The 24,437-nt window shown below is 34.7% G+C and overlaps 1 protein-coding gene across 3 annotated transcripts in view; it reads left to right on the forward strand.

The window, feature by feature from the left end:
- The first annotated feature begins 922 nt into the window (after positions 1–922).
- The window catches only part of BTBD9 (BTB (POZ) domain containing 9), a 94,935-nt gene continuing 71,420 nt past the window's right edge, over positions 923–24,437 (forward strand). Inside the window, exons 1-5 of one of the 3 annotated variants that reach the window (XM_081771710.1) lie at positions 958–1,041; positions 1,323–1,421; positions 13,818–13,911; positions 15,583–15,784; positions 19,659–19,788. In XM_081771710.1, coding sequence (XP_081627836.1) covers positions 1,419–1,421; positions 13,818–13,911; positions 15,583–15,784; positions 19,659–19,788 — 429 coding nt within the window. In that variant the 5' untranslated portion in view covers positions 958–1,041; positions 1,323–1,418. Of the gene's footprint in view, positions 1,042–1,322; positions 1,422–13,817; positions 13,912–15,582; positions 15,785–19,658; positions 19,789–24,437 lie in introns of all 3 variants that reach the window. The other 2 variants (XM_081771711.1, XM_081771712.1) reach the window with 2 other exon arrangements.

Consider the following 24,437-nt stretch of genomic DNA (forward strand, 5'->3'; position numbering starts at 1 on the left):
GGACCTAGAAACTCCTCACATGTGGACAATTTATTTTTCACTTCAAAACAACTTGTAATGTATACAATTTTTTATTTGTAGCCTATACGAATTATATCTGAGGCACTTATTTTTATAACCGTTAGAGGTTTTGAAGAATAAGAATAATAAGAAGAAGATATCAAAGTATTTATTCGCATTATAGGCAAGAATATACAGAAGAGTTGGACAGTGGTTGTTACGGCGAGTGCCTCGTATGTGGTGATGCTCTGTGAGGAAGAAAAAATGAAATGGAATCTTTGTTTTACGTCCCACGGTTATGCCGGTTAGGCTAAAGGAGACGGTGATGATGAAAGATGAGTGAAATGGTGGAACGAAGAAAGTGGGAGGAAACGGCAGAACCCCGAGAAAACCCACGAGCACGGTGTTTGTCCACCACAAAGTCCACACGGCGCGAGCTGGGATCGTCCCAGGGACCCCAAGCACCGGAGGTTAACGCTTTACCACTGAGACACCGCGCCCCCTCTGTGAGGAAGAGTTGAGTGGGATTTCCTATACACCTACACTACACTTACACTTTCTTTTATATTTACACGTACATACATCCCCTTCTTTTTTATACTCTTTCTTTTTCATTTTACACTTCCCACTTTTCTCTAACTTTTTGCCTTGTTCAACTTGGCTTTCAGCCCTCTTTCACTGTCTGAATTTCTTTTTCGATTTTGACCTTTTCCTGACTTTGACCTTTATCCCGATTGTGTCCTTTCTTCCCACTTGTGTCCTGCATTTTATTCAATTTTGTTCCTGAATCACAAATCCTCCGTGTTAGTTATACATAAGCAATTTTGCATTTGTAGCATACGTATCTTTAATGCTAGTGCACCGACTTATTTAACCGATAATGGTCTCAAGACAAGACAAGATTTTTTTTTTTTTTAGATGTAATTCCTTGGTTCATTCAATAGATGGCAGGGTAATCGTCGAAACTTCTATGGTGATCTATCTGTTTTGAAGATGGAAGAAGAAATTAGAATAGAAAATTTAGTGTAAAACGAACAGTTTGTAAGTAGTTCCAGCATTAAAAAAAAAAAAATGATTCAAAACAATAATTAAATTACTTGTCAATATGTTTATAGTTTATATAAGTGTCTGTATTTTATTGCTTTCCGTCTGATTTTGACAAAACCTCAATTCAGTTGGCTTAAAGTTATCTTGAAAACAGATGTTTACGGTCCAGCAATTTCATAATGTATTAAAATGATTAGTTTATTGGAAGGTATATTAGGACATTAAGCACATCAGTCCATGTAGACAATACACATCTTTTATTATATCTATGACAGGTTATGTAATTTCTCCAAGTCAATTAGTGCGTAGTAATAATTAACATCCTTTTGCCATCCTAAGGCAACACTAAGGAGATTGCTTTAGTCCGCTACATGGTAAAAGGAGATATTTTAACAATGTGTCATATAAATAATTAGGGTAATTTTAGTTACAATTATTAGATAAGTGAACCGGAATATGAAAAAGTTTGGTTTAGTGAATTGCAGGTTGGTGGAAGTATACTAAACATTCGGACATAGTGGGTTTCGTGTACTTCGACGTTAGCATAGGCGTAAGTAAAATTACAAAATTTGTGTACATGCGAACACAACGTATACACTTTACTATAATTTAGAGTAGGGAAGATACATTACGATTCTGTTTTTGATACTTCTACGAAATTCTACGTAGGCTAATTCGATTTGGTCTTTTCAAAATGGAAGTCTGGTTCGAGGAAAAAAAAAAAAAATCGGATTTCACATTTTTATCTTTAAATTACGTTATTCAAAATTTCTGAGATTACTCTATCATAAGGCGAACTCAATTTTAAACAATAAACAAAAACAAAGAAGCTGACTGAGGAGTTTTCAACAGTGCAGTTGATTGTTTTATAAAACAGGATTTTTAATGTTAGCTTTATTGCTTTTATTGAATTAATAAGGCCATGCGTCAATAGGAAATATGAATACCAGTTGCAAACAGCAAGCGCAGAATGAATTACGATTAGTGGTTTACAGCGTGCAGGTTTACTTTTGGCACACCCCTCGAAATAACTGTTAAAAAATTACAATTCTTTCACTGATTTCCTTCTCTCGTAAATAATTTGTGCTGGGCAACATGAAAATATTTCACTTGGCATAAATAAAAGGTTTCACTCGAGCAGGTTCTACCAAATTGAAAATTTATAGGTAAAATACAATGTAAAGCTTTTTTTTCGAGAAGGAATGAGAGTGTGAATATAAGTAACTACTGTCAGTGTACGACATATTGAAATGGATTTTGAGTGATAGTGAAAGTATTGTATGTGTACCGGTAAGTTGTGTTCTTCCACTATCCTTGTTAATCCGTCTGCTCCCTTTCGCTGATGCGCTGTTTTGCGGTTTTTGGGGGAAAGGGACCATGCCTTTGAGTTTCTGAAACTGTATAGGAGGATAGTGAACAGAGTATAAATTACATATTTTTGAAAAAAATGAAGAACGATAATTTGTTAGCCTCAGTGCTGTCAACAAGAAGCTTCGGGTAAACTTCCCTAGTTGGCATAGTCCCTAAATTAATCAAAACTTAAAAACAGTTATACATACAGTGACGTGATGAAGTAATTATATATTTCAGTACTTAAAAAAAATCCAAAAGTAACAAGGGAAAGTGAAATATAAAAACAATGAATTATTCTAAGTCGCGGAGTAAACAACTCAATGCACATACAGGGTTGTAAAACTGTAATGATATAGATGTTCCTAATGTAATTTGAATATTCAACCTTATTCCAAGAAATACTTAAACACCACTATTCAAATAATCCATTTTTTTAAAGTACACGTTAAAAATAGAAGAATCGATACTTAATCAAAATATTCACAATCATAAATGGATGTGGAAAACCATGAAACAAGGTCCGTAGCATAACTGATGGCAAGTGACATATAAACGAATGCCTCATACTAACGCCATCACACAGATGCATACTTTGTACATCAACATTGCATCAGACACCAATTGCAACCCATAAACATGAACCATTACAGAAGCGAGGAAAATACACGAACTCATTGTCAGTTGTTTTTATTTTTTAAAATCTGTCTTGAAATACACACTACCTTGGAATCAAAACATTTTCAGTAGGGGGGGGGGGGGAGTAGTACAAAGCAATTGAATAAAGTTAGTCCATTACGTTTTGGAGCATTCAAATTATTATCAAGAATAACTTTCTTCTAGAATCAATGAGGCAACACAATAAACGAACACTATTTGAAATGGCAATCGAAAAGAATAACACAAGGAACCATCATAACTTCCGACTGCTTAAATGTTCAGCATTATATATACAGAAACTAACTGTTAATTAAATTTCTTGTAACACGAGCAACGAAAAATTTCATGGAAGATAAGCTACTAAACTGAAGGTAAGATTAAGTTAAAGTTCAAATTACAAATTAGTTTAGACAGTTAACCCCCTCTCCCACTTCCAAAAGTAGGGGCGTGTAAATAGGCGGAATTAGCAATTGAAGGGGCACATTAGGCCGAGGGGGAATTTTTATGGTGCGTGTCAAGTAAACTGGTGCCGTCGTGCTCCGTCATTTTAAATCTCGCTGAAAAATTTAAATGGGAGGGGAGTCATGTGATATATGAAACGGTTAGAATTTTAAGCTCTCTAGAAATTCAATGGTGTAATTAGATTTGACAAAACCTGTAATAAGTATGAAGTTATAATCACATGAAACTCAGATTACCTCTTACAAAGTGTGTTCAACGCGCTGGCCGTGTTGCGCTATACATGTTTGCAGACCTGTCTTCCTAGCTGTATGAACACTTATCAATGTCTCAGGTGTGATTTCTGGACATGTATCCTGCATCACTTGCTCCAAATGATTCAGATCCCTGTCTTTTCGTCATATACAATTGCTTTTGGTGATCCCACAGGTAAATTCCAGTGCTTATAAATCAGGTGATCTGCCAGATCATTTCTGTGGTCCAAGTCGATCAATCCATCGACCAGGAAATTGTTCGTCAAGATACTGACGAACCTGCACTCCATAATGAAGTGATGCCCCATCATGTTGGTAAAATAAGGAAAAGCTGCTTTCCGGGGCCGACACTTAGAAAAGAATGAGTTATCCTATTCTAACATGTTCAAGTAATGCTCTGCAGTTAAAGTGCCAGGGATAACAAATTGGCCAATGATATGCGTCCCTGAGATCTCTGCACCAACGATTTTGCCGGGTCTGTCCGCTTGGGGTTATCTGGAGACCAGTGGCGTAGATTTGTTTTGTTTACCTTCTCTGTAATACAAAAGTTTGTTTCATCGGTGTGTGAAATTTGCATTTCAAAATTGGGGTCCTGCCGTAATTGTTCCATTGCCCACTCACAAAATCACACTCTCCGATTTGGGTTATCCTCAGAATGATGTTACTGCAGCTACAACTTGTAAGGATACCACTTACGTATCTGTAACGCTTTGCAATGGGGGTTGGACTGACGTGGCACTCCAGTAACAATTGACGTGTGCTGCGCTGTGGAGACTTAATAAACGATGTGAACACTGCCGTAACTGTGCCTTCACCAGTGACATTTCTGGACCTGCCTTCGAGTGTACCTGTCTCTTCCAACTTAGTCAGTAGCTGTTACGCTGCAATGTGCGAAAGTGGAGCATGCTTTTTATTAAACTCACGAGCTCTAGAACGGACACTTCTATCACCCCACATCATGACGATGTCCATACGGTCTGCTTTGGCTAATGGCATGATTCGGCAGCTGGAAATAAGAAATAAATAAATTTGAGTATGTGATTATAACTTCAAAGTTGTTACAGTGACGTTAAATGTGATTACACCATTGAGATTCTACCCTGTTTCGTATTTTGCATGACACTTCCCATTTAAATTTTTGAGCAAGATTAAAAATGGCTGCCGTTCACCTGACACGCACCACCCGGCCAAACGTGTCCCTACGATACCAATTCCACTGTCTTATCTCGCTTTCTTTTTATAAGGGTTGGTAAGGGGCTTTTGATTCACCCTATATATTAAATGACAATAACGTTAGTATTCTACCTATTTTGTGAACTTTATATTTAAGTTGCGTGGAAATTACGGAAGTAGATCCGAAACTTGTAATATTTTGAATTATGCTAGAATGAACTTTTGAACATTAAATAATACTACTTTCTTGTTAAGTTCCTCTGATGAAAGGAAAGATATACAAAGTTTATGGGGAAGTAACAGGATTAGAGGAAATTTAGAAATGAGACCAATACAGAAGGTAATCTAGCTTATCACTAGGATGATTAATTAGAGAGGAAAGAAGCTTTGATATTGGACTATGTGAAGGCGCGTAGTAAGGCAAAACAAGCAATAAAGCACGATGTGTCAATGTTTCAGACTTACTGGTTTACTAAGTAGAAAGTATTGAGTTGAGTTGATTTTGAGTTTAACTCCCTTTCAGCAGCGAGGCTATATGAGGGGGGACATACTGATTAACGTGGACTCCGAACCGCATGAGCTCCCGCCAAAGTAGGAAATATATGCAGCAATAGGGGAGAGAAATACATAAATGCGGAGTGGAAGCGCATGAACTGAAAGTTTTATGTAAGCCAGTTATAGTTCAGATTTACTTTATATATACATTGGTATGTGCCTCTCACAGGACAATATTTGGGTGTCCAATAGCTCCTATGATTAGTTTGTAAAGACCCTGGAAATGTCCCATCGCGACGTATTGATTTCCGTAGAGTATCCATTGGGGAAAACTGACGTCCCATAGACATGTGTTTCTTGATTGGACATTCCTTGGGAGTCCAAAAGATGTCTGTGATTATTCTCCAAAAACCAGAAATGTTGGACATGAATACCACTTGAACTCGCGTTTCTAGAACATGAATTTCTACAAGATGTCCACTACAGAAACAGACACTTCATCAACGTTCTGGTATCCTTTTACTGGACGTCCAAGGAATGTATCTGTGATAATCTCAAAAAAAAAAAAAAAAAAAAAAAAAAAAAAAAAAAAAAAATCCAATTCGAAATGCAATTTTGCGAACATAAGTGAACATGTGGCTTTACACAGGGTGTTCACTGACAAAAATTGGTAACCTGTGGACATCCTTTGACTTCCAAGGAAGGTATATCGACCAAAGCTATGCTTACGGAAGATGAGCTGCACTGAAGAAAGGTAAACCAACGTAAGTTAAAAGGAAGGTCCTAACGCCTATCTTAGAGGAATATAGTGCGCTACCTCTTGCTGGAAGACACTATTGACCTGGTTTATAGCTAGCCGCATTAAGTAATCTGCATAAAAACACATTGCCCTTCTGCGCACCTTTAATAATTGCTTGACAATGCTTGTTGATTACAGTTTGGTGAACTTCTCTGCACGTAGAATTACAGCAGACTCTTCCTAATTCAATGTCCAAGGGGACACATAAAATGTTCAAAATATCCAAAACTATTCTATTTTTAAATATATCTAAAATTAAGCAATCAAAACTATTATACATATGAGAAATAATAATTAACTAATATGCAGTGTACTTTAAGGCAGCGTATTATTTGCATGATCCAATACGATGCGAATAACAGTTACTCGCATATAAATTAAACCACGCGTTTCATGGAAACACATTTAAGTAGAGTACCACATACTCTAGTTAACAACACAACAACTTAGACGAGTAACAACCTTAATTATCTGTCCTTAACTTTAGGAATTCATGACCATCGTTTGCTGTGACTTGATTTTTCCTACACGGTCAACAATATCTTCAGTTTCGTTTATTGTGTGAAATACGTCATTAATATCATTTGGTAGATATTCAAAAAAATATTCGTAAATTTTCAACCACTTCTGGAACTTCAGATGAGTTTGCCACATGCCGTTTCTTTATTTCATTGGATAGTTTGTCTTAATCTTTATCGTCGTCAGATGGATGTGTTTTTATGTCGCTCGTCCCTACGGTTACCTCGGGATAGCTGAAAACCAGTTGAAACTGCTGTTTGCAATCTGTCCAATACTAGAAATTCTTGTGCCATATTGCTTAGAATTAACCCAACAGGGGGTTCAAAGATTCAGTTTACCCAGTACTTTTTTTTTTTTTTTTTTTTTTTTTTTTTTATAAAGGAAATGGTTGTTTCCAATACAGTTTTAAAAGAGAATAAACTTTTATTCAAATTATTCAAGTTAGAATTAACGAGAGTCCTCTTTATTATATTTACAGATTTAATAATATTAATATTTTTATATCAGGCCCATAGCCAGTCCGATTTCTAAGAAGGTGTAGAAATGAATACGGAGGGGGCAATGACAAAGACACCTCAGAACTGTCTGTCTATTCATTTGTGCAATGTATAACAGAGCTGTAGCTCCTTTGACAAAGGATATATTACACTGAGAAACTAAACACTAGCTTCGTGAATGTTTGATCATTGTGTCTCATTTTACGTTGGTTTCATTTCATTAACGAACGTCACGACCAGAAATGTGGTGGACAAACGCCGCGCTCGTGGGTTTTCTTGGGGTTCTCCCGTTTCCTTCCATTTTCTTCATTCCACCATTTCATTCATTTCTCAACATCACCGTCTCCTTTAGCCTAACCGGCATAATCGTGGGACGTAAAACTTAAAGATTACATTACATTACATTGCGACCAGAAATGATAGTAAGAAGTCAAAATACTGAGTGCGCTTATGTTTATTAATAGGAAAGAAAGCTTTACAAGAAAATAATGCCATATATATATATATATAATCGAAAAACCAAAAGTTGTATTTTGTTTAATTATTTTATAATTAATAGAAGTTGCTTTGCGATGAATTTTGTTTCTTATTAATCTTTAGGTGATATGAATACACAAAGTCTACATTTTAGTCACCACTTGCACTCAACTTATCACTTAGCTCAAAATGAATTAGTTCCTACAGTTTATTTATGTTCGCTGTTAATGTTATAGACCTATTCGTTGGAATTATATCTGCCTGCACGCTTTGGATGCTTGCAATGGTGCAATAATAAGGTAGGGATTATTTGGGTTTGAAATTCTTGAAATGAAAAAAGGCCAGTGGGAGATATTTGGTATAATTTTATGCAGAAGTGAGTAAAATACGCAAAATTGAACTTAGTTGGGTGAATAAAATTTCAAAAATTTCATACCTGGTTTTAGAGGTCAATTTAAAAATTATCTCCATCGTTTTGATTTCAGAGGGGTCAAAAACTAATTTAGGGGGGCACTACCTACTATAGCTCCTCCCTGGCTACAAGCCTGGTTTTTATGCCTTTCAGTATTGGAAACTTATCATGAAGTAAATACTTTTTCCTACGTAAGTTGATTAAACGGCTTTGCTGCAAATATGTTCATTTTGAAAAAGTCAGGTCTGGATTAATAGAAAAGATAGGAATTTTCAAGATTTATGAGAAGCGACGAAAACTGTCCTCTACCGTAAGACATGTAATCGTAAATAGTTTAAGAAGCAAGCTAATTTGTCGTTCCGAAGATGATTTAAACGAAGCGACATTAAAACGGTTGTAACGTTATTTACATTCGTTACGTTACATTCCCTGATTCGAAATTTATACAGCTTACAAGATTATCATGAATTAAACAATACAGTTACGCACTTTTGAATATATATATTCACTTCCAACGTATATCGTGTTTGTCACAATACAATATTGTACATTCAGTCTATGTAAGATAGCTCTTCGTTCTAATTATCTTTTTTTAGTTACCATAACAACGACATCAAACAGATAAACAAGTTGTCTTAGCAACGAAATTAAGAAATATAACGATATGATACAAACACTTAAATTACTTCTTTATATTTTTCTTCTTCTTAATTGCTTGTGCCTTTAAAATAGCACTTTTGCCCGTAAATATAAACAATACTTAGTAAGTACATACAGAAATAGACACTACCGTTGTACAGTTCATTTATTTATACTGCGAAGTTTTCTCTGTAATAAAAGCTACTCGTATATTTTCAGAGGATAAGTCTGCGTAGGTTTAATATTATTGTGCTTGATTTGCTGTTTTTTGTGTGGCAGTTTTAATTTTGGGAGCATATTAGACTAAGATCTTGCTGTTTGATTTACCACATTTTTCTGGATTTTATCATCTTAATGTTAAATAAGGAATAGTAGTAGAATACTAGTATATGATTCTTACTGAAGTTAGGAGATAGATGAAAGTTGAAGTTCGGCCAGAGAATATCGTGTGACCGTTTATATGATTTAAAAGTAGGGTTGGCAAACACTGTGATTTTTATTGAAAAAAATAAAAAAAAAGTTTTTTTTTGTTTAGACCAGGTTTTTTTGGTTTAAATAATTTGCTGTATGTATTTGTGAGGTGATAGCAACGTCCCGTTCAGCAGCGAGGCTATATGAGACGTGCACCTACTGATTAGCGTGGAATCCGAACCATATGAGCTCCCGCCGGGAATCGAACCCGGGTCTCCCACTCTATGTATTTGTATCACATATGGATAGAAATAAGTTTGTTTTACCTTGGTGTTATTATGCAACAACCGGGTTACGCTGGAAGGGGTCACATAAGCTTAAAGAGGAATCCAAACCGCTTCTCGGCTTCCATCCGAGAGAAATTGTCCTCCATTTGAACTCTAAACCGGGACTAATTGGCAACAAATGCGAAACGTCTACCGACTCACTCACGAAGTATTCCTGATAAAAATACGTTAGAGTGATCTTTACATACTTGTTTATATAATTGTCAAGAGTCATTTCAGAAGGACAAAAAAATAAACAATTGCACAAGTGAAACCATTATACAGTATTAAATATGGACAATTTCAAAGTACTGCAGAGTACAGAAGATCTAATTTAGTCCAAGTTAGTTTACTACTTTTATTAACGTAAGTAAAAGAAATACGACTACTTAATTTGAATATCAGTAAGAAAAGTGAATAAAGATACGAATTATTTGAGTCCACTTTGGCTCTGAACCATTTATACATAAATAAATACCGTGAACTGGGGTGAAAACGGTCACCGGAGTGAATATGGTCAGTGGACTGAAATTTTGTGAAATATGCTAATACTAATACTAAGGAAATGCGTATATCAAGTAAGACATATTTTTTGCACATTTCCTGGAGTATGCTGAAGAGATTCAGAGAAATGTGACTTTAAGCAATGTCTTCTTATGAGATAAATATTTGTTTAAAAAAAGTCTTAAAAAGTTGATTTTGAAAAAGTCCGGAAAGTCTTCCCGGTATTTATAGTTTATAATTGTAGGAGTTAATGGAAAATTTTTTACAAGGTCCTTGTTATATCCACTTCCTTGCGCAGAAGTTTAATGCTGTTGAGTTTCGTACGGTACCAAAGATACTTCTGATTTCAATAAATACCTCTCATAGGATTTAAATAGACCCCCCCCCCCAAAAAAAAAAAGAAGTACGGCATTTCGATGTATTCTATAAATAGTAAACATTATTAAAACGAAACAATATTTAGATTTTTTCTTGACTGTAATTGCATAACAATAATAATAAATTATAAAATAATCACAAAAGGAACATTCATAAACTTATACAAAAAAAACAAAAGTTGCTCTTGTAGTATAATCTCTTTGAGTAATGATGGGGAATTTAGAAGTGGATATAATACGAATAATATACGGGAGTGAAACGTGATAACCCACGAATGTGTGTTCACCAAGATTTTACGAACATTTTTCGTCTTTTGGTTTAAACCTTTTTAAACAGCTGGTTTAAACCAGCCAACTCTGTTTAAAAGCGGGTAAGACATGGAGGGGAATGGCCGTCTAGCGACTGAAATGGTAGATGAAACCAGACAGTTTTCGAAACAACAATTAGGTGAGATAAGGACATTGAGGCATAATTACAGATTGAATCGGCGGCATTGTTAAAGAAAAGAATACGTGTATGACTATCGTTGCATCAGGAAGGCATCATCCTGATAAGTTCCTCGCAGTTTGGCATAAGAGCAAAATGAAATCATGTGGAATGGAACAAAGAAGTGGTTCGGCGGAATTAGCTCCCGACGGATTTCGGACATCGTGACAACCTGGGTATACTAATTCTACCCCGAGACTAAACAACAATTACCATCCACTACGAAGATATGGAGTTTTTGAAGTGTTGACCAAAAAATATGACTACACCAAATTGATCACGTAGTAGCTCTTCCTCTGGAGGATCAAAGGATAGTGACTGCAGTGTGTGGAGCACGTGTCTTTCGAAAAGTTCAAGAGCGACTGCCGAATACAAGATTGAGTGGAATCCTCATCCAGTTTCTGGAATCTACAGAATTTCAATTCGACCAATCCAACCCACAGTCCTGATCTGGCCTATGCAATTATTTCCTGTTTCCGACGCCGAAAAAAATCATATTTTTGCAGCGAACTTCGAGTCCTGAAGACGCTATAACTGCCTACTTGAATGATCTGTCGCCCTTTGAAAAAATAGAATGGCTTGAGTTCTATTCAATGAGGCTAAGGGAAACGGTGATAATGAGATGGATGATAATTGTGGATCGATGAGGGTGGGAGGAAACAGGAGAACCCGAGAAAACTTATGTACACCTTTCACTTCACTTGGCAGAAGCTAGGATCGAACCAGAATTCATGTGCCAGAGGTAAGCGCTCTAGCAGTAAGCCACCGTGACCCCGCAAAAAGGTTTGTGTGGATGCAGAAAAGTACACGGAGTGTAATGGTGAATGATTCGAAGAAGTGTAGTTCTTAGTTATTTTCCGTGTGCTGGCTTATATAAATTCAAAAATTTATGGTGACTCTTAGTTCATTTAAAAATTACGCGGTGAAATGCGAACTAAGATGCCCAGTCTGATTGCTACATCAGGAAAGTTAAAATGCAAATATGTATATATGTATAATCACTACAGTGTTAACCTCCTAATTTGTACTTGAAGATTGGATGGATCAAAACGGGAAAATGGTTTGAGGTGAATTTCATTGTTGAAGAATTTGTCATCTAAATGCAGCATTTTGATGACAAAATACACTTCTTAGTTATAGGCGATGTCCCGAAACCACTGACTATTCAAGTCTTAATATTTTGATAATACTGCTCATTTTCCTTCACAGATTGTTTGTTAGGTTGTAAGGCAAGGAAGTGAGGCGTTGAACAAAATGAGCAATTAGATAGCCCAAAATAATACCGGTAATTAAAGATTTGGTGTAATGCTTGATAGTTGAAAATGAGATACTAATAAATGTATATCAGAGGCGATTGTGAGAAATAAAAAACAAAATGAACGTGCTTAGAGTTCTGTAGGGATGTGTAGGATATGTAAGAAACGCGTTAGTAATCCATTGGATGCATTTATATATAAAATTGATTTTTGTTTAATCGACAATGCCGTCTCACCCAGACCGAATGTGTGTAGTACAGTTAAAATATCTAAAAGATGACTCATAGGAGCGAGGTATAGATATAGTATAAAATTGAAACTAGGGAAGTGGTATAAATTTCTAAATTTGATACGGTTTTTAGACTTCTCAGGTAAATCTTGAGGGGGAGGGGGGAATTTGACTCTATAAAAGTGAGTTAAAAGTACTTCTAGTGGATTTAGTAGAATCGAAAAGTAGAAGCTCGGAATAATATGTTTTGTATGGGATTAAATCTGTTCAGGGAAAAGTAAACTAGCTGTAAAATGATGGAATATTCACCAACTGCGAAATACTTCTCAGTAATAAATCATGGCGTTATAGTAGTGCAGATTTTGTGAACACTAATTTAAACTACTATAGTTACGCCAGAAAACACAAGGGGCCTATGGTACCATTGGTAATTAACTTGTAGCACAGCCTTGACTCCGCGAGCAGTTCGATGAGACTGATATACTCCAAAGATACAACTGTTTTCCGTTGTAGCCAGATAATACAAATGATTTGTAAGAAGCTGTGCCGTTACGAAGAAAAAAGTCTGTTACGTGATTCGTCACAATAAGAATTTATCGCCAAATCAAACAGGAAGAAACATGCAACCAATGCTAATTTAGAGTACAAAATTTCTTCTCAGACATAATTTAAATTTCGTGGGATGAGTTTCACTTTCATGAAACTTTTGTGATTTATTTCTGAATCATTTCCTTTAAAGAAATATAGAATTCAGATTTTTGGAAATTAAATTACTGACCTATTTAAGCAGTTTCAGTTGAACCTTGAAATTAATGCATTACATGTAAGATTAGATGTAAACAGAAATTAATTGCAGTGCTGATTATTTGTGTTAGATTGTCACGTTTTCTTTCTGTTCAACAGGTAGAAATTGAATGGTATGTTAATTGGTAATATTTTTCTAATTCATTCTCCAGAATCTGACAACGTCAATCTTTTAGTCATATTATGTAATCAGAAAATAGTGTTAGATTGTATTATTTGTATAAATATAAGTATTATAAAAAGATATGTGCCACAATGGTGGAAACAGCCATGTATGCTGAGAAATAGAAATTTTCACGTCCTGACTTCAACGACAAACAGTCAAACGGGGATTCAAAAGACTATACTGTTGCGACTAAGTAAAGGTGAGGGATAAAATCTGTTTTGTCTTGATGTGTGCTTGCTTAATTTCCTTGTGATCCCTTTATTTTGCATGGAATAAATGCCCCCCCCCCTTTTTTTTTTCGGCGTTAGTTCTAGTAACTAGAACGACACTAGCAGCATACTCCCATAGCACGAGTGGAAAATGCTTTAGACATCCCTTTTTCTTTAATCGTTTCGGTACATGTATTGTGTAGTTATGTATTTCGAATGCAATGCCAATACGAGCGAGTTCAGTGAAAGTATGTTTTTCTGTTCGAGGGGAAAGACAAGGCTATGGGAAGGAGTTACAAACCAAGGAAGTGCGACAACCTATCATACAGGTCTGCTAGACGTGCCAAGGATATTGTAACAGGTGAGTTCACCGTTATTAGTGGAAATATCGCATCAGGATAGTCTGCTTCAATTATGCACAAATAATGCAAGTTAGTAATGTAGATAATTTTATTTATTTATTTATTTATTATTTTTTTATTTTTGTGACTTCTTTTGCAGGTTTTGAAAATATGCTTTAAACTTAATGTTCAAATGCTTGTGTTGTTTATATAGGATTACATTCTTATACAATTCACTTACAGGTTCATCATCAATTAATTTTTCCATATATAGGAATATTTTACTTAATTAATAAATTTTATTGTTTTTATATGTACAATGGATAATGATAAGATACTTGAATTTTAGTGGAACCAGATCTGGGACACTTTTACTTGAATTTTATTACTGCAGTATATCAGAGAATGTAATGAACTCGTAAGAAGACTTTCCAGTGGTCAACGTATATTTATTGTAATATTTGTTTTCAGAATTTCGAATACATACACACACACACACACACACACAAAAAAAAAAAAAAAAAAAAAAAAAAATTCATACATAGTAGAAACTGAAACTATTGTTAGTGCTGTTTAAATCTTGTTTTTTCTATATGGAAGATTTAACTCATCTTCCTCTGGATTTTAGCTAAAAATCATAGCAATAGTTTGGGAGAATACTTGTTTCTTCTTATTTAACGAACTAATTACATAATTAGAATAATCGTATGTCACAGAGAGAGAGTACTCGTATTGATTAGCATACAATTAGGTATTGTTGAAGAATGTGATAATGATGTAAGCAAATTTTATCCTTGACTTCCTTTGACCTTGAATTAGCACATATTTTGTCACTGAGGATGCTGGAGTGGGGAATTACAGCAAAATTACGAAGTTATTTTATTTATTTGTTTGTTTATTTTTTATCTATTAATGTGCCAAGAGTGTAATATAGATGTTGAAGCTGCGACATTCGTAGTTACACGTATTTTGTATTTTAGTTATGAGCGAAATGAAGTATTCCATTTCAGTGATGTTTCTTGTAACGTTCTGCGTAACCAGTGTTTGTAGTGTGTATATAAAAAGAGAGAAAACTTTTATTTCTTTCTTTGAAATAGTGCATTCCTCAAAGAGACAATTTCAGAAGAATTGGGAAAATGTTATATCAAATTAACCAGGCTAGAAGTTGGACGTAATAGTGAGCAGAACTTGTCATGTGGATAGCAATGTAGTTCATCCACTATAGCAGATTGTACAATATTGGAATTTTCATCAACTTAGATATTATACATTATAGGTGGTGATACATCTCTAATATTTTTGAATTATATTATATAAACATTTTCTTCATCTGCAGTAAACAGTGAGAATAATGTGAGTACAGGTCCTTCCCAACAAATGCCTCTTAAGTATTTTGAATATAGCTGTATTCTCCATTTTAACTGATAATTGCCGTAGATATGTGTTCAGGTATTTTTCTGATTGTTTTAAACTTGAAAATGACGTCAGTTTATCGAAAACCAGACACTTTTCTGTCCTGTTAAATGATAATGGGTCGAATTTAAATTTATATGTGTAAGTATTATTTATCATTGTCAGCTCTTAACGTGATAATCTTAATTCTTGATATTATAAATTCATAACGTACACTGAAAAAAGTTAGAAAGAAAATGATTGCAATACGTTTGCAATTTCTTTTGGGCTCTTTCTAGTCTTTCATCGTAACATCATGAGTAGTCATCACCACCTAGGGATGAATGCTCCGAGCGGAGAGATAGAACACACTAATTTTCTCTCGGAACACATCGGTGCCCTGTACTTAAACGACGAATATAGTGATGTGATCTTAATTGTAGATGGCGAGAGAATACATGCCCATAAAGTCATTCTGGCAGCTAGAAGTGAATATTTTCGGTAAGTATCACATCCTTCGGTATAGATTCATGACTTTTGATCTGATTGTACGTATTTACGGGGTGGTTTGCGCTTTCTTAAATAATTTATGGATACATTTTTCCTTAAATTTTGCTAAATGACTAATCATAACACGTTATTCGAGTGTAGGAATAGTATGTGTAACGAGTAATTTATATCTCCCATAGATTTCGATTGATTGATTTTTGAGTTTAACGTCCCATTCATCATCGAGGCTATATGAGACGTAGACCTACTGATTAACGTGGAATCCGGATCACATGAGCTCTGCCGGGAATCGAACCTGGGTCTCCCACGCTAAAGGCGCGTACACTAACCGCTTAGCCACGAAGGAGTTCCTCATAGATTTCGATTCGAGGTAATATTTACACTCAGTCTCATGCACTTTAAATTCCGATCATACACTCATAATATAGCAGATGACAATTTACTGTATACGGCCTATTTAAAATGTACAAAATGAAGGAATGGGTAGTACCGTACTGAAACATAAACCAACTAAAAACTTATCGTTTCATAGTAAGCTAGTGAAAATGCAAGAAAAATAGATTTTGAAGTGCCGTAGCGCGAGAATTTCGCAACAGTAAATTATATCACTGCTAGAAGACGTTCCCCCATCACGAATTAACATATGATATTCAGTGCAGGTGCCCGCGCGATTTTGAAATACACACAATTTGAAATATCTCTGACCGTTTTAGTTAGTTTCTATAGTTTCCTAGTTAGGACGCTTCAAAATTTATACTCTAGCATTTTTGGCAGATTACAGCTACAGAACGTGTTTCTCGATCCATGGTGAAATGTGAACAATGAGGGACCTCTCATATCAGATCGTTTGTGCCCCATTCAAACTTTCTTTTAAATATTTATAGTTAAATTGAACTATTTTCTTATTTTTATAAGAAGCGTCGTGATTTGATGTTTTACTGTACTTGAATACAATTTTAGTCATGCATTTAAAAGTCTAAACAAAAGAATTCAGTATACACAACCAATATTTGTTCGGGTTTAATTCGTACATTTTCGTTAACATTACCTACCTGAGTTAAGAGTTTATGCTAAAATGATGCTAAATAATTTAAAGCATCATTTAATTAATTTAAATAAATGTTCGCTATGCCTATCAATGTTGCTCGATTACTATCTCATCACACATGAAGTCAGTAGATTTTTTTTTCTTGCTTTCATCTAGGAATAACATTCCTTAGCAATAGATTTTCCAATCAAAGATAGTAACCAGGGCCTAGACCTCAATGGTATTCACCAGGTTATGCTGATACTGATAATGTAAATCTGATAGATGGTGATAGCAGAACAATAGAAAGAAATACAGAGAAAACTATACACATGGCAATTCGCCGGGATCGTAATACTGCAAAGTAATGGTAAGCAATAAGAATACGTCAAAATATCAAACAACTTTCGACAAAGTGGATACTTTCTAATATCTAAGATCAATATTAACAGACCAAAATCATATCCACGAAGAAATTAAATATCGACTGAAAGCAGGATATTCGTGTTGTTTGGTTCATAATTTTTTTTTTGTCTTCGCGAGTTCTCTTGAGTAATTTGAAACTTAAAAAATATAAAACGATATTCATGTTTGTTGTGATGTATGGTTGCAAAACATGGTCGTTTACACTGAGGGTAGAACGCAGACCGAAAGTATTTGAGAGTAAAATACTGAGGCAAATGTTCGGAACCAAGAACATTGGGAATAGGGAATGGTGAAAACTTCATAATGAAAAACTGCATAATTTACACCGTTTATCAAACATTGTTCCGATCATCAAGTATAGGAGGCTCAGGTGGGCAGATCATTTAGCCAGAGTGAAAGAAAGTAGGAATTTTTTCAAAATTTTAACTCCAATCGGAAAACGACCATTAGGAAGATTAGGCGCTGATGAAAGGGCAATATTAAGATGGATCTCGCAGAAATAAGAAAGAATACAAAGTAACTTAGAAACTGGATGTAGTTAGCTAAGGACAGAAATCAATGGAGAGCTTTTGTGAACGCGGCATTGAACCTCCGGAATCCATAAGCTAGAGAGTGAGTAAATGACTTAACTAATTAATAGATTTTTGTCTGTCAACCGAAATTGAAATAAATGGAATCTTCTTTTTAATATTCCACTATGATGCTCCGATTTTTTTTTAAAGCTTAATGCTTTATGGAAGAATCCGTAGAATAAAGGTAGTGAGAGAAACCCGAGATATCGATGGATACAATGTTGTCTACTCAAAAGGAAATTAAAACAGCTTTCCAGAAATCTTACCCAAAAAGTAAAGGAGTATATATATCTTGAGGCACGTAGGAGAAAACACTGGAATGATATGTGTACATATATATAGCGTTGGTTTATTTTTGTGTTTGATATTTGCTTGCTCTTTTACCAATGTTAAATCCTAATTTTCGTTGAAATATACAAGGCACAATGGTTCGGTAGTAGAGAGAATTTACTTTAATGCAGGGGCCTTGAGTTCGCTTCCAGGTCAACATTACGTCGTAGGTTTTTCTTTCCATTCCGTCAGTTTTTGTAATATAATTATCCATCTCGTTTTTGTCTGCTGAGAATAATCACGGAACACTAAACAGAAATAAAGTTTTGCGTGTTATAGTATATACCTTACTTACATTTCAAGACTTTCTTTGATATAGTTGCATTTATTTATTGTTCACGTAGGTGATCACCCTAGTAATTCTCTAGCGATGAGTCTCATTTTAGCTCGATATAACGAATTTGTTCATTTATTATTATTATTATTATTATTATTATTATTATTATTATTATTATTATTATTATTATTATTATTATTATTATTAAGTCATTAAGCCCTTTATTAATGGGAAGCGCATCTTTAGACGCGATACAAGAGGATGCTAAATCGAGGAGGGTGTGTAAAGACACAGTCTTCTAAACACACAGACATTCCCCATTAAAGGGTAATTCTACGTTGATTACCATTGACGATCCAGATCATTTAAATATTTATAACTGAGTGTGGACAAGTGTCAGTATTGCAAACAAATTGCGTAGAGCGGAATTGTGCACTTTCTGAGTATCCAAAATAAAGTTAGCAACATGATAACTTGAGCACTCTTTGTCAGAAAAATCTTACATTCATTTGTAAATATTTAAAACAGAGTTTGAAGGGAAAATGAAAGCTTTGGTGTGAGATGTCCCCGCTTATTCACATTTCACGATCTTTTCCATAGTTATTAAATTGTGTTTACCATCCGTTTCTTAGCCTAAAGCGCATATTCGTAGAACATTAAAATGAAGCTTTAATTTCGTTCTCATTTCAAAAGAAAGTGTGAAGATTTCAGGTAGCGTCATCAAAATAAAAATAAAAATATGCTAATTGTCTAAACTACTAACCAACTTTCCCGTTTCTTTTTGTAAATGTTCGTATTGTATGCTAGTCAAACTTGTGTTGTGATTAATTTCAAAATTGTTAGTATTATAATTAGTTAGAATTCACTTTGACAAATAAAATAAATAAAAATTACATAGTAGTTAAAGAATATATTTCAATTATTTGGACATTTTAATTAGCATATATATATATATATATATATCAATCATCGATTACTGTGTAGAGGTATTCATTATAACGTTAAATATTTACAGAATAGCTTCCTAAATAGTTTTAATTTGATTTTTTTCTTTACACATGCAATTTATTTATAGTTAGTTGAAATCGCGTTCACTGTTTTGCATGTTTCTAATTATAAAGATCAACAATACTTTTTTATGTATGGACTTAAACAAGAGAGTTTTGTTATGCTTGCACTGTTAATTGAATATCTATTGTTATAATGCAGTTCGTGCTTGTATTATTATTTCAGAGCACTTTTGTTTGGTGGATTGCGTGAGTCACAACAGACAGAAATTGAATTAAAAGGAACGTCTGTTGGTGCTTTCAAAGGATTACTAAAATACATATATACAGGGCATATGAGCTTGGCCAATAACAAGGTAACTTTTACTTTTCAGTAGACCAAACACATATCTGACAACTTGTCCTAATGAAATGTATTTTAATTTATTACATATCTTATGAAGTAATAGATGGGCTTGAAAAATCTGGAACTAGATGTACAGTACCGTTGGAGAAATAAGATGATAGTATTTATGATGTGGGTTAGATGGGTTACAGAATGGGTCACATACACAAATTTAAAGTGGTCCAACTGTGAAATAGACTGTCAGAAGTTTTCATGTTGAAGCATGTAATTGAGTATAGGTTCGATTGAAAAGTAATTCGCGAACTGTATCAGTTCTAAGGTTTTGCTTGGTTGATTTAAAATTTAGTGTCCCTTTTAGCACCAAGGCTATATGAGACGTGGGATACGAACCACATGGGCTCTCATGGGAATCAAACGCCGAAGTAAAGAAGCATACGAACCATATAGCCACAAGGAATCTCTTAGTTACACTGGGTGTCTACTGATACTGGAAATATTGCACTTTAATTTTGATACTGGAAATACTGAAAATATACTGGAATTTTGATCCACACACTGGAAAAATTATGAAATATACAAATATTATCATTCTGTATAATGTACTCTGTATTTTGTACTCCATAGTCCGGGGTAATGCCAATCTTGCATTATAACTAGAACAGAATAATACACAATTATTTATACATGTTATAACTTAATAATACAGTTATAAAATAAAAATAATGCTCTTGGCTCACTACCAGGCCTCCGAGTAGGGTGTCAACGGGTTTCATGACTTGTCATGAATTGAGGTTGTCGGTCAAAAGAAAATAGTGAAATGAGCTTCAGATCATAGAAAAAGTGATTTTATAGAACAACAATACCTATGTAATACAGTACAGTTACTGAATAATTGTGATTTTCCCTAGTGATCCAGCGTTATAAGGTGCCGCCATCTCTCTTGGAGTGCAGATAGTGAATAACTTCCCCCTTTCTATTAATACTGTTTTCAGTTTCCGCTTTTTTCTTTTCTTTTCTCTCTCTTTTTTTTTTTTTTTTTTTTTTTTTTCAATATCACATACAATATAGATGTATTATATTATATGTAATGCTTCAAGCACAGTATACAGGCTGCAGACTAGTCAGTAAAAGTATGTCCAATGGTGGGAAACTAAGGGCCAGTTTTAATGCTTGGTATGGATGTGGCACACTGCTTGTGTACAGATTTCAGCGCTTTCGTGAGCAGCTACGTATACCTAATCATTTGTATTTCAAAGAAATCAAGACTAACTAAATTTATTAAAAATAAAATATTCATTTGATGGTAAAACAATTACAAAACTGACATCATGAAGAGTGTGATTATTCCTAAAGAATTTTAAGAGATCATTGTATTAGGTACTGGAATTTTGCTGATAGTTATACTGAATATACTGGAATTTTGAAATTGAAGTTCAGTAGACACCCTGTTACAAGTTCTTAAAGAGAATATATATTTCTATGATAAACTTAATAAAAACATATTGGAATATTGTTGTTATACTTAATTAAGAAGTAAGGCTTAATTAATCCTGTACGTAGATACTTACTTAATATTCAGTTTTGAATTGACGTATATGTACACAAAGCCTAATCAATTTAATGAAAAGACCTGAATAAAGTGCAGATAATTCGTGTGACTATTTTTCGCTCTTAGAACAGCTCTGATGCGATGTAGAATGGAGTCATAGATATCGTGAACGGTACTACACCATCGGGCGTGCAGCGCATTACTTAGTTGTGTGAGTGGAGATGAAGGCGGAAATGTACGCTGGCTTCGTGTCTTCAAAACTGACAATCATGTTCTGGTTTTGGGGATTGGCCAGGCAGGGGGAAGTGTTCAACTTCTTCTTGATATCCGTCAGGTCACGCTGCAGCATTTCCAGCTGTGTGAGTGGGGGCATTATTATTCTGCAATATACGTCATTGTCTGGACTATAGGATACACTAAAAGTAACGCTATGGTAAATGTTTTCACAGTACCCACAGAAAATAGGATATTGCAGCCCTACCATGGTTCACTATTGGGCACAGACTTCGGACCATACGCTTCTTTGGGCGCCTGCCACACACGAAGACAAGATGACCTATGACTGATCCGACTGTATCACACGTTTCCCTTCATCAGCTCTCCATGTTGCGTGTTTGTGGCATCATTTGGCATCGTGTTAAAGCGTAATGGTCTCTTATCAGAGATTTCGCCTGTGCAACCCGACCCATGTCCGTGTTATATGTAACTCGTAGCGGACTGTGATCGTCGATACTGTGTCTGGGAGGTGCTGCTTGAGTTCCTCTGTCACTTTCACCGCAGTCGCACGGCGTATCTGAGTGACAATTCGCTTGAATCCTTAGCGGGAATTATAACTGAGGGTTTTCTTCCGACCACTGTATATTACAGATACCAAATGTTATAGAAGTTAGCACATGCCTAGATATAGAATGTTAGTTGTTAGAGAATACACTGTGAAAACAAATTTTTAGACCAAGACGGATTTCAATCAGAGTTAAATGGATATTGGATTTTAGGAATCTTTTGTATGTTATTTCTCTAGGTGTAACCTGTGATTAGGTAAATAGATACATGGGAGATTTAATGGGATCAGGATTTATATTGTATACTTTTATGTGGATATGGAACACAGTGGAATAAATATGTAAATGATAATCAGTGCATTAATGTTTGTATGTAACAAGAGCACTTAGGCCTAACAAGTAGGATAAGATTTATCTGATTTGGAACATTAAAAGATAGTTGGCACAGATCAAATTTGGACACTCAATATATTAAAAAAATATATTATTTTCTTACATTGGCGCAGTCGAATCAAAGAATTTACGCTTAAAGCTGTGAAAATGTCGGCCATTCCTAGTTTTCCTCCTCTGAATATCCAAAACGATAGACTTCAATCGTATATCGAAAGATTCGACCACACGCATTGTGGCACAAATTCCTGACGATAGGAAAATATCTATTTTATTTACAGTCATAGGAAATGAAGCATACGAGGAATTATTTAATATTTGTTGGCATGAATCACCCTCCAATAAATATTATCAAGATATTGTAAAAGCTATGAAAGACCATTATGCTGCAAAAGTTAATATTATTTCTGAGAGGTATAAATTTCATTCCATTAAACAGAAGCAGTACCAATCCTTTGTTCTGGAACTTAAAAAGACAATCAGCGTACTGTGACTATAAATGCTGCATAGAGGACAATTTAAGAGATCAGTTTGTTTTCGGTATAGGTAATGAAACAATTAGACAGAAATTATTGAATACTGAGAAACACCTTTCAAAAGGAATAGAGATAACGCAAATAATGGACAGCACGGAGAAAGAATTACTAATGTTTAAATCATCTTCAAATTCATATTGCAGTGCTATACATGAGGAAAAGGGCAGGATATTTCGTGGAAGGACGAACCAAAGACAAGTTGCAGTCCCTCATCTACCGAAGCATTACCTATTATGATACTTCATTATAAGTTTTGTGGAGGACTACATAGAAAAAGGAAATTGTCCAGCTTGGGGAAAACAATGTATAAATTGCAATCGTAAAAACAGTTTCGCTCAAGTCTGTCAATCTGGCATTGTTCCATATTCTAAGATTAACTAATCGGTATCAATTATGGAGGCGATTAGGGAGGGTTATAATACGGATAAATAACAGCTGGAAGAGTGAAATACGTGGCTAATATAATAAGATTGGATACGATATCTTTGGATGAGGCAAGTGTGGAAAATACGAGCGAAGACTAAATTAAAAATAGTGCACCTAGCATAATTTTCGGAGTTTTTGCGCAACTAAATATTGCAAGCTCTAAGGATACAGATTCATTTCCAAGAACACCTTCTACATCCTAAGAAGTAAACTTCACCAAGGCAAGATTATCGTTAACTAAATCTTATCTGGGTGATAAGAGATGGAAAGCAGAATTTCTTAAACAATCAGAAGACGAGAATCTGGATAACAGAGGGCAGGAAGTGGAAGAGAGAAGAAGTGGAAATGAATCTGGAATGAAAATGGAGGATTAACTTTGGTTGATAATTAAGAATCAGGTTAGGATGCAGAATCAGATTAAATATTTAATGAATCAATTAATGATGCTTTATAGGAAGAAGAAGAAAGGAATTTTGTAAACGTTTTGGGGGAAACGGATTCTTAGATAAAAATGTAATGGTATTAATTAATTATGATTATGAATAATGTATTAGAAGGGAACTAGATTATATTTGTTATCTACACATTTTTCGTTATAATCTTAATTAGGCTCTGTTGTTCGTTATGATAGTAGTATTTTTGTTGTAATCAAGTTTGTCTCAATTTATGGAAAGGGAGAGAGTGTTGGTAATGAGGCTATAGATGTTATTTGTGTTTCTTGTAACCTGAGCATTATACTTTATATTACTTTTAAAGCTTTTTTTTTTTTTTTAACACAAGTAATACCCACGGTTAATGTTGCTATTTATTGACAGTTGCTATTACTTAAGTTGATTCCAACGGAAATTTTCGTGCCTGTCGTATATTTCTGAATTCAAGACGACTTCGAATGCAAGACAGGGTTTGCCCAAGTGGGCTCAGCCCGAAAAAAAACACCAGGTTTTTTCGGGTTGGACCCACTTGAAAAAACCCACCT

Source organism: Thermobia domestica, chromosome 9 (assembly GCF_964235325.1).
Source record: "Thermobia domestica chromosome 9, izTheDome1.hap1.1, whole genome shotgun sequence".
Classification (NCBI taxonomy): domain Eukaryota; kingdom Metazoa; phylum Arthropoda; class Insecta; order Zygentoma; family Lepismatidae; genus Thermobia; species Thermobia domestica.